General features: G+C 45.4%; 1 protein-coding gene and 1 long non-coding RNA gene across 3 annotated transcripts; both read right to left on the bottom strand.

Annotated features, from left to right (window-relative positions):
- Positions 1–334: 334 nt before the first annotated feature.
- Positions 335–1,463, bottom strand: LOC125549222 (uncharacterized). 2 transcript variants are annotated; one of them, XR_007301280.2, is made up of 3 exons: positions 904–1,307; positions 689–781; positions 335–601 (listed from the first exon to the last, which is right to left on the bottom strand). It is a non-coding gene; the product is annotated as an uncharacterized LOC125549222 (long non-coding RNA). The 2 variants fall into 2 exon arrangements; XR_015598954.1 differs by having other exon boundaries at positions 335–781; positions 904–1,463.
- A 1,589-nt stretch (positions 1,464–3,052) lies between these two features.
- Positions 3,053–5,310, bottom strand: LOC147981544 (ATP-dependent RNA helicase DBP5-like). Its single transcript, XM_087517150.1, has 3 exons — positions 5,104–5,310; positions 4,524–4,826; positions 3,053–3,148 (listed from the first exon to the last, which is right to left on the bottom strand). The coding sequence occupies exons 1-3, from the start codon at positions 5,305–5,307 to the stop codon at positions 3,053–3,055; spliced, it is 603 nt and encodes a 200-aa protein (XP_087373276.1). The 5' UTR covers positions 5,308–5,310.
- Between the last annotated feature and the right edge of the window lie 5,831 nt (positions 5,311–11,141).

The following is an 11,141-nucleotide window of genomic DNA, read 5'->3' as shown; positions in this document are numbered from 1 at the left end:
TATAATAATGGTATAAACAAGAACCACTGCTCCTTGGGATTCAAAAATGTCCTAATTTTCATATTACTTTGTTTCAAGAGAAAGAAATTGTATAAACAAGAACCAAACTTTGTAACTTAGCCATGGAAACTCTACTATAGCTCAGAACTTTTGAAGAACGTTAGTAGCACTTCTTTTGAACTTTATTATCAAAAGTTGAAGAACTTATAATAAGGAAAACTTTGAACAAGTTCTTCAGGTTTTGATGATAGAGTTCGAAAAAAGTATTAATAAAGTTTATGTCCATTTTTGTTTCCAGACACCACATTAACAAAAAAAAAGAACCCATGTTACATACAAAAATAAAGTTCGTTAGCAATTTATTCAGAGTGTCTACTCTGTAAAACAGAGTTCTGTTAAAACATACAAGTCCTTCGTCAAAATTCTGCAAAGTACGAGTGGGACATCCGAAAAGTTCTTGTACAATTCTGCCTACAAAATTACAATCTATGCAGGAACCAGGACAACTTGCTGGTCATGAAGACATGAACTAAAGTAAGTCAGGAGCCTGGCATGTTAACTCGTGTGGCAGACGTCGTCCAGCCTCCATTTCATCATCATCCTTGAAAGTAGGCAAGTTTAGAAAGATCAAATCAGAAGCAAGAAACAGAATAAATGGAAGAATAGTTGAATAGCACCCGCATCATACAAATTCATCACGCACTGGAGAACACAAGACCAAGAGCAAAAGTGATAGATCCATGTGCTACTAGATCCATGACGTAGCAACAATTTTGCACACCTGCAATCAAAATCCATATCAATCTGTAACACAAATCATGGGCAAGCAGGAAGAAGCGATCCCAATCCTTATTACCTAGTAATACAACTCCTAGATTTGGCAAGCGGGTAATGGGGGATTACCTGTGAGTAGTGGTCGGTGCTGATGCTGAGCTAGCCGGTGAGACGAAGTGGCGTCCGTGGTCCTCGGCAGCCGGAGGAGGCAGAACACAGCTCGTTCGTCGCGGTATCTGGTGCTAGGAGCCGTCAACGCATCGAATGCTTGGTGAGGGCGGACTACCAGATCTGCACCGCACTGGGTGACGGCGAGTGATCCGGGGACTCCTCGCCGCACGCCGTGGTGGGGAGGAGGCTGATCTGGTCGGAGACCTTCAGATTGGGACGGTGGCCGGTTGTGGAAGAGGAGATGGAAGGGGCGGCTGGATCTGAGATGACGGAGAGAGAGGAGGAGTTTGGCTGGCTATTGAGGGAACGTGTGAGCGGGGTGTCATAGGCATGGTGCAGATACGATTTGATTGTATTCCGGCCGTATGCCCCGAGGAAAATGGGAAGAGGGGTAATTGCGTGGGACCAGATGGTCCACGGTTGCTCGCATCCACATGTCCCAGCAACGGCGCCGATTCGCGTTGCGCGTGCAAACAGTTAGGATTAGCCATATTCGGTTGATGCAGCCGTGGGCAGAAGAGGTGAGTATGGTGCAGTGGGTGCTCTATGCAGAGATGGTACGGGTAAATTCCTGGGAGCTTCAGCTTTTGTTTACACCTCCATTGGTGATCCAGCAATATTGGAATCCTTAGGAATACGACAAGGTATAGTGCTAGCCAAGGACCTGAACGAGCATCGGGTGCATATTGTTTCTGATCGTAAAGGGGTTGTCGAAGAAGTTCATAAAGGAGGCGCTGCTGCATATGGAGCAATTGTCCAAGAGATCAAACTTTATCTATCTTCCTTTGTTTCTTGTAATTTAGTTCATGAGTTTAGAAGGTCAAATTTTGAGTCTCACAATCTAGCGAAGCATGCTTTGAGGATAGGGGCAGGCTGCCATGTTTGGTTAGGCCAGCCCGACGGGATTTCCTTCGTCCCTGTAAATGTGGTGACGGTTTGAAATAAAAGTTTCGTGGGATTGTCTCAAAAAAAAACTTAACGTGTCTGGATGGTTGTACCGTTCTTGGCCCGTTTAACTCAGGAGAGGGATAGCCAACTCGTGTTTTTTTTCTTTTAGTCAAAGACTAGTACATATATTCCCATAAGGCCCTGCCACCGCTTTGCCGCTGTAGGTCTGGCGTTATGCCGCTCTAGTCTTATCCCCTGTTCCTCTCTCTCTCTCCAGATTCTTCTTTTCCCCCTCTTCTTACTTCCGTTCTTTGATTCTCAGCTTCTTTTCTTTGCCATCTCCATTCTCTCAATTGTTCTTTCCTTCTCTGGTCGCTTTTCTCGCCTCCTCTTGACTTTTCCCCTTTGCTAGTTCGTGTTTGAGATGGAAACACTACAAGAAATATGTCAATTTGTAACTCTCACTATTGACCGTTGAAAGGTCATTAATTTTTATTTATGACTTTTTTTGACCAAAAACAGAAGGTCAAAAGTTGGCGGTCGTAAACTGAAATTAACGACCTTCTGTAAAAGGTTGTTGGTTCTTTGACCAAATTTTTGGTCACTAGCAGTCTCCCGAGGACACGTAGGATCCAGCGTGGCAAGCTGACGTGAATAAGAATCAGCCCGGTCCAATTCGATGTTTATATAGGCCAAACCCGTTAATTCAGCCCATTTATATATTTTTTCCTATGAATTTTTTGTCAGCTTCATGGGCCAAGCCCAACAATTCGGCCTTTTAATTTTCTGGGCCATAGCACTTTTGCAGACCATTTCATTAAGCCTTTTTGTTCATGTTTTCCAGAAATAAACAATGTTCCAGTCCACTATTATTTGGGCCATAGCCTTTTTAGAGCCCATATATTATTTGGTCCAATAGAATATTTGGTCTTTTTATTCACTGATTTCCAGTTTACACATTTGAACAGCAAACACTCAATAATTCTCTTGATTAAATTTCATTTCACTCATACAGCTCACTACATCACAGTACATGACAATCATTCAAAATAGGCCGCCACACGCCATGGAAGCAAAATAAACAGTACTGCTCTTGGAAGCAAAATAAACAGTACTAGGCAATACTGTTTACTAGGCAGTAGATGAGTACATCTCATTTCAAATAAACAGTACTGCTCTTGGAAGCAAAATAGGCCGCCACACGCCATGGTGCGCCATCTTACTCGATCTGGCCCCAAGTAACCAGCAGCGCTGCTTGCTCCCTTGGCCCAGCTCCTTGCTGCCGAGGATGGACGAGACTCGGATGCGGAGCTCCCTGCACATGACATATTGTGTCAATGCTTGCAGCAATAGAAGGAACTCACATACCATAGAACTTGCATAGTAGTGTATCAACACCCCAAATATTTGACTGAATTGAACTGTTATATAACCAAGTTAGAGCTGGCAGAAGTTGCAGGTAAATAAACATCCATAGAGCTAACATGCTGTATTTCTGTAGAAAGAAGCATCAACTCACTATTCTACACAAAAAGCTAGCCCATACATGCACAGACACCAGAACGGTACATAGAATGAAGCACATGGCTAGTACTTGTTACCCTGACATTTCAGGCATTCTAGTGTTTAGGAGATTTGACTTCCAGCAGAAAATTAAGTCTATCAACAACCCTAGCTAATAATAGCAAATTAAACTGTATACTACCAGGCAAGACACAAACTGCTAGTCCTGATATGAAGTGCAAGCATCTTCAGTAGTTGAATCTAACACATAGTCATATATCAACCAATAGTAAGGGGGAAAAAGAACAGGGAACGGCGACGTTATACCTGATCTTCTTGAGCCTCTCAAGGTCATCCCTGAGCTTCATGTCGACCGCGTTGGAGACGACCTGGGAGAACCTCACGTCCTTGTAGTCCTTCTTCCTGTTCAGGAAACAGTCCGACACCTTGAACTGGCGCGGGATGTGCACCACTGCCTGAGCAAAAAGGGAGCGGGAGAAGGTTGAGGGCAAGGTTCTGCCCCATGACGGCGATGCTAGCAAGACCAATTCTGGTCAGAGCCATCTCGTACCTGAAAAGAGATGCACCAAACACGTCATGTACAGAACTATGGCCAATTTTGTACCTGAAAAACATGGAGGGTCAAGGGTCGACCATGTCAAGGCTATGACTGAATAGAAGGCTCCCCAAAAGGTAGTTTCTATCTGAATTCTGAAATGACTAATTCAAGGCTGTTACAAGCATGTACTCCCTCCGATCAAAAATAAGTCTCAGCTTTGAATTAAGGAGGGAGTACATAGAAACCAACAACCAGCAAATTAATATAAGTTCTTCCATTATCAGAAAAGACCACGAAATAGACATTCTAAAACCAACGAAAATCTAATGTAAGTTCTTCCATTATATTTACCGACCTACCTATCGATTTCTCAACACCAACAAACAGTCCTCAATTGGAAGTAACAACCAACAAAAATTCTATTTAGCATGTGTGCAAACTGGAGTTGTTTCAGTTCATACAGCAGATACACGAAGGAAATATGCAAATGTCTGATCTATAATTCACAATCATAGCACACAAGGGGGCTAAATAACGGCAACCTGATTACCATCAGGCACAGAATCAAGGCAAAACACATCCAGCAGACATAATGCCGAACCAGCAGCAGAGAGAAAGTGAATAATACCGAGGTGGAGATGTTCCTCTTGCCATCAGTGGCGCAGACCAGGCACCGGTACTCAACAGGCTCCCCCTTACTCGCCATCTTCTTCAACCTAGCCTGACACTTCATCGACGCTGCGCACATCGAACAACTCGTCACATCAGAGTTGCTGAACCCATCAAATCTACAACCCACACCACACGAACCAGCTATAAGGGTAGGGGGTCTCTCACATCGCTTCATGGTGACCCACATAGAGCCCTTCTCCGTGCTCCTCTCGCACACGCTGGTCAGCTTGTTCAGGAACAGATCTGCCTGCATCAACACCTGCACAGAACACGCAATGCGGGCAAACATGGTCAGAAACAGTTCGACAAAGCAGGGCGGAATTTCCTGCTATCTGATGAATTAAGAAAACAAGAGTGGACATCTCACAGTGAGTTAACTATCTGATGAATTTAGTAAAACACATACTAGCATTCACTGACTTGTCCTATACTAGACAGGTGGTCCAATTAACATTTGGGTACATTAATAATCAGATTACAGGTGGAAAATAGCAGTTAGAGGAGTATTCAGTAACTAGATGAGATGAGAGAGGGACCTGCTGCGCAAGCTCCTTGGTAGGGCAGATGCAGATGGCCTGGGGAGTCCTGAGGCTGGGGTCGACGCGGCTAAGCATGCCGAGGACGAAGCAGGTGGTCTTGCCAGAGTCGTTGTGCGCCTGGGCTACGAGGTTCTTGTAGGGCAACGTGAGGATCATGGGAAGCGTGACGACCTGGATCTTGCTGGGGCGTCTGAACCCCATCTCGTCAACCTGTATGCAACAACATAATGATTACCAACAGGATATAATAGTGACATACTATAATCCAAAGTATAGTTCAACTAATCACACTAATCGGGACAGTACGCAGTTAACTGAAAGCCAAGAGTTTGTAGTATCAAGCAACTAAAAATATAACACCTTTACCCTGGCGAAGAGCTTAGCATCAAGCCTACTTAGCCTTTCCAGCCACGCAACATCAGTGTTTGTAGACATAGTTAAATCGGCTTCAGAAAATTGCAGTAATTTCTAGCAATTACTAGTAGGATTTATGAATTGCATCATGATTAACTTGGACAGTCGACAGGGCTACCAGCTGAAAACGCACAGCTCCTTAGAAGACAAGCAAAGCGTGATCCAGAAAGATGGAGCGCCGGAATCTTACGTTGTGGCGGGTCCCCTTGTACATCTTGCCGGGGTTCCCGAGCCCGACGAACAGCCACGGCTTCTGGGCCACGCCGCCGCCGCAGCCACCAGTGGCCGGCAAAGAGGATGATGAGGCGGCGGTGCTGCTAACAGGGCCGTTCGCGCCCATGCTTCTATGGCTCGAGCGGGCGAAGGAGATACGCGGAGGCCACCTGGGGAGCAAAGAACCAAATCAGCCAACCGACATCGACATTGGCATGGCTCTCTCCCCACCCCCAAATCTAGCAGCAGCGGGAGGGAATGGAAGGGATGGGGAGAAGATGGGCGAGAGAGCAGAAGCAGACGGAGGAAGAAGGTGAAGTAAATATGCCCTAGAGGCAATAATAAAGTTATTATTTATTTCCTTATTTCATGATAAATGTTTATTATTCATGCTAAAATTGTATTAACCGGAAACATAATACATGTGTGAATACATAGACAAACAAAGTGTCACTAGTATGCCTCTACTTGACTAGCTCGTTAATCAAAGATGGTTATGTTTCCTAACCATAGACATGTGTTGCCATTTGATTAACAGGATCACATCATTAGGAGAATGATGTGATTGACATGACCCATTCCATTAGCTTAGCACCCGATCGTTTAGTATGTTGCTATTGCTTTCTTCATGACTTATACATGTTCCTATGACTATGAGATTATGCAACTCCCGTTTGCCGGAGGAACACTTTGTGTGCTACCAAACGTCACAACGTAACTGGGTGATTATAAAGGAGCTCTACAGGTATCTCCAAAGGTAAATGTTGGGTTGGCGTATTTCGAGATTAGGATTTGTCACTCCGATTGTCGGAGAGGTATCTCTGGGCCCTCTCGGTAATGCACATCACATAAGCCTTGCAAGCATTGCAACTAATGCGTTAGTTGCGAGATGATGTATTACGAAACAAGTAAAGAGACTTGCCGGTAACGAGATTGAACTAGGTATTGAGATACCGACGATCGAACCTTGGGCAAGTAACATACCGATGACAAAGGGAACAACATATGTTGTTATGCGGTCTGACCGATAAAGATCTTCGTAGAATATGTGGGAACCAATATGAGCATCCAGGTTCCGCTATTGGTTATTGACCGGAGACGTGTCTCGGTCATGTCTACATTGTTCTCGAACCCGTAGGGTCCGCACGCTTAAGGTTTTGATGATAGTTATATTATGAGTTTATGCATTTTGATGTACCGAAGTTTGTTCGGAGTCCCGGATGTGATCACGGACATGACGAGGAGTCTCGAAATGGTCGAGACATAAAGATTGATATATTGGAAGCCTATATTTGGATATCGGAAGTGTTCCGGGTGAAATCAGGATTTTACCGGAGTACCGGGAGGTTACCGGAACCCCCCGGGAGGTATATGGGCCTTAGTGGGCTTTAGTGGAAGAGAGGAGAGGTGGCCAGGGCTGGGCCGCGCGCCCCTCCCCCCTAGTCCGAATAGGACAAGGAGAGGGGGGCGACGCCCCCCCCCTTCCTTCTCTCTCTCCTCTTTCCCCCTTCCCGAATCCTATTCCAACTAGGAAAGGGGGGGAATCCTACTCCCGGTGGGAGTAGGACTCCTCCTGGCGCGCCATCCTCCTGGCCGGCCGCACCTCCCCCTTGTACCTTTATATACGGAGGCAGGGGGCACCCCTAGACACACAAGTTGATCCACGTGATCATATTCTTAGCCGTGTGCGGTGCCCCCTTCCACCATAATCCTCGATAATATTGTAGCGGTGCTTAGGCGAAGCCCTGCGATGGTAGTACATCAAGATCGTCACCACGCCGTCGTGCTGACGGAATTCTTCCACGACACTTTGCTGGATCGGAGTCCGGGGATCGTCATCGAGCTGAACGTGTGCTAGAACTCGGAGGTGCCGTAGTTTCGATGCTTGATCGGTCGGGCCGTGAAGACGTACGACTACATCAACCGTGTTGTGCTAACGCTTCCGCTGTCGGTCTACAAGGGTACATAGATCACACTCTCCCCTCTCGTTGCTATGCATCACCATGATCTTGCGTGTGCGTAGGAAATTTTTTTGAAATTACTACGTTCCCCAACAGAAGGATCCCGCCTCGATCTGCACTCCCATGGCGTCTCTAGCTCTTGACGACGACGCGCGTCTGGCTCGATCCGCGCGAGGACGAGACGCAACCGTCCCCTCGTACAAACAGAGGCCCCTCTTCTCTTCTGATGGGAGGAGAGGGAGGGGCCGGTGGCTATGGGGGGGAGAGAGCGGGAGGGCCGGCCGGCGATGAGGTCAGACGGGGCGGTGGGTAGCGGCGGCGAGGTCAGACGGGACGGTAGGTGGCGGCAGTGATGTGTGGGTGGGAGGGCGCGGTCGATTTGGTCGATGGGGAGGATGGAGCGGTGGGGGGGTATCGGGCGCCGTCGGACGGTGCCGGAATCGGGCGGCATCGGGCGCCGTAGGTTGGCGACGAGGAGTGGTGCAGGGGACGGGGAGGAGGTGGCAGCGGCGGCGAGTGAGGAGGGGTGCGATGGGGGATCTAAACTAGGGTTTGGGCTGCGGGTTGATACGTCCATTTTGCAACATGCTTTTATATCGATATTTATTGCATTATGGGCTGTTATTACACATTATGTCACAAACTTATGCCTATTCTCTCTTATTTTACAAGGTTTGCATAAAGAGGGAGAATGCCGGCAGCTGGGATTCTAGGCTGGAAAAAGAGCAAATATTAGAGACCTATTCTGCACAGCTCCAAAAGTCCTGAAACTTCACGGAAGACGTTTTCAGAATATATAAAAAATTCTAAGCGCAAGAAGTTCACTAGGGGGGCCACACCCTGTCCACGAGGGTGGGGGCGCGTGCTACCCCCTGGGCGCGCCCCCTACCTCGTGGGCCCCCTGGTGGCCCTCCGGTGGCCATCTTCTGCTATATGAAGTCTTTCGATGAGAAAAAAAATCATAAGCCATTTTCTCGGACGAAACTCCGCCGCCATGAGGCGGAACCTTGGCGGAACCAATCTAGGGCTCTGGCGGAGCTGCTCTGCCGGGGAAACTTCCCTCCGGGAGGGGGAAATCATCACCATCGTCATCACCAACGCTCCTCTCATCGGGAGAGGGCAATCTCCATCAACATCTTCATCAGCACCATCTCCTCTCAAAACCCTAGTTCATCTCTTGTATCCAATTCTTGTCTCCAAGTCCGGGATTGGTGCTAGTAGGTTGCTAGTAGTGTTAATTACTCCTTGTAGTTGATGCTAGTTGGTTTATTTGGTGGAAGATCATATGTTCAGATCCTTTATGCGTATTAATACCCCTCTGATTATGAACATGAATATGCTTTGTGAGTAGTTACATTTGTTCCTGAGGACATGGGAGAAGTCTTGCTATTAGTAGTCATGTGAATTTTGTATTCGTTTGATATTTTGATGAGATGTATGTTGTCTCTCCTCTAGTGGTGTTATGTGAACGTCGACTACATGACACTTCACCATTATTTGGGCCTAGAGGAAGGCATTGGGAAGTAATAAGTAGATGATGGGTTGCTAGAGTGACAGAAGCTTAAACCCTAGTTTACGTGTTGCTTCGTAAGGGGCTGATTTGGATCCATATGTTTCATGCTATGGTTAGGTTTACCTTAATACTTTTGTTGTAGTTGCGGATGCTTGCAATAGAGGTTAATCATAAGTGGGATGCTTGTCCAAGTAAGGACAGTACCCAAGCACCGGTCCACCCACATACCAAATTATCAAAGTACCGAACGCGAATCATATGAGCGTGATGAAAACTAGCTTGACGATATTCCCATGTGTCCTTGGGAGCGCTTTTCTCTATATAAGAGTTTGTCCAGGCTTGTCCTTTGCTACAAAAAGGATTGGGACACTTTGCTGCACTTTATTTACTTTTGTTACTTGTTGCTCGTTACAAATTATCCTATCACAAAACTATCTGTTACCACTTATTTTAGTACTTGCAGAGAATACCTTGCTGGAAACCGCTTATCATTTGCTTCTGATCCTCGTTGGGTTCGACACTCTTACTTATCGAAAGGACTACGATAGATCCCCTATACTTGTGGGTCATCAAGACTCTTTTCTGGCGCCGTTGCCGGGGAGTGAAGTGCCTTTGGTAGGTGGAATTTGGTAAAGAAAAATTTATATAGTGTGCTGAAATTTACTGTCACTTGTTACTATGGAAAGTAATCCTCTAAGGGGCTTGTTCGGGGTATCTTCACCCCGACCAGTAGAGCAAAGAGTTGCTCCTCAACCTACAGAACCTACTGGAAATGAAAATGTCTGCTTCGAAATTCCTTCGGGTATGATATAAAAACTGCTAGCTAATCCTTTTGTAGGAGATGGAACAAAGCATCCCGATGAGCATCTAATATATGTGGATGAAGTTTGTGGATTATTTAAGCTTGCAGGTGTACCCGGAGATGTTGTTAAGAAGAAGGTCTTCCCTTTATCTTTGAAGGGAGATGCATCGACATGGTATAGGCTACGTGATGATATGGGGTCATGGAACTACAAACGATTGAAATTGGAATTTCATCAGAAGTTTTATCCTATGCATCTTGTTCATCGTGATCGCAATTATATATATAATTTTTGGCCTCGCGAAGGAGAAAGCATCGCTCAAGCTTGGGGGAGGCTTAAATCAATGTTATATTCATGCCCCAATCATGAGCTCTCAAGAGAAATGATTATTCAAAATTTTTATGATCGGCTTTCTGATAGCAATCGCACCATGCTTGATACTTCTTGTGCTGGCTCTTTTATGATGAAGACTATTGAATTCAAATGGGATTTATTGGAAAGAATTAAACACAACTCTGAAGATTGGGACCTCGACAAAGGTAAGGAGTCAGGTATGATACCTAGGTTTGATTGTGTTAAATCTTTTATGGATACCGATATTTTCCGTAAATTTAGCACTAAATATGGACTTGGCTCTGAGATAGTAGCTTATTTCTATGAATCTTTTGCTACTTATGTTGATCTTCCCAAGGAGAATTGGTTTAAATATCATCCTCCCATAGAAGTAAAAGTAGCTGCACCTATTAAAGTTGAAGAAAAGACTATCACTTATAATGATCCTATTGTTCCTACTTCCTATGTTGAGAAACCACCTTTCCCTGTCAGGATAAAGGATCATGCTAAAGCTTCAACTGTGGTTCGTAAAAGCAATATTAAAACTTATGCACCTCCTGAGCAAATTAAAGTTGAACCTAATACTGCTATCGTTAAAGATCTCTAGTCTGATAATATTGATGGGCATGTTATTTATTTCTGTGATGAAACTGCTAGAATTGCTAAACCTTGTGCTAAAGATAAACCTAGACCTGTGGTAGGCATGCCTGTTATTTCTGTTAAAATAGGATATCATTGTTATCATGGCTTATGTGATATGAGTGCCAGTGCTAGTGCAATACCTATTAGCCTATATAG

The sequence above is a fragment of the Triticum urartu genome, chromosome 3A (genome assembly GCF_056163025.1).
Source record: "Triticum urartu cultivar PI428250 chromosome 3A, HENAU_Tu73, whole genome shotgun sequence".
NCBI classification, from domain to species: domain Eukaryota; kingdom Viridiplantae; phylum Streptophyta; class Magnoliopsida; order Poales; family Poaceae; genus Triticum; species Triticum urartu.
Note: the sequence above shows the minus strand (reverse complement) of the source record. Positions and strands in the feature narration are given on the sequence as shown.

Coding starts and splice junctions, on each gene's coding strand:
- LOC147981544 (XM_087517150.1), bottom strand. CDS start 5,307: ATGGGGTTCAGACGCCCCAGCAAGATCCAGGTCGTCACGCTTCCCATG. Junction 4,827..5,103: donor CCAAGGAGCTTGCGCAGCAG/GTCCCTCTCTCA, acceptor TGTTCTGTGCAG/GTGTTGATGCAGGCAGATCT. Junction 3,149..4,523: donor AGAGGAACATCTCCACCTCG/GTATTATTCACT, acceptor TGTCATGTGCAG/GGAGCTCCGCATCCGAGTCT.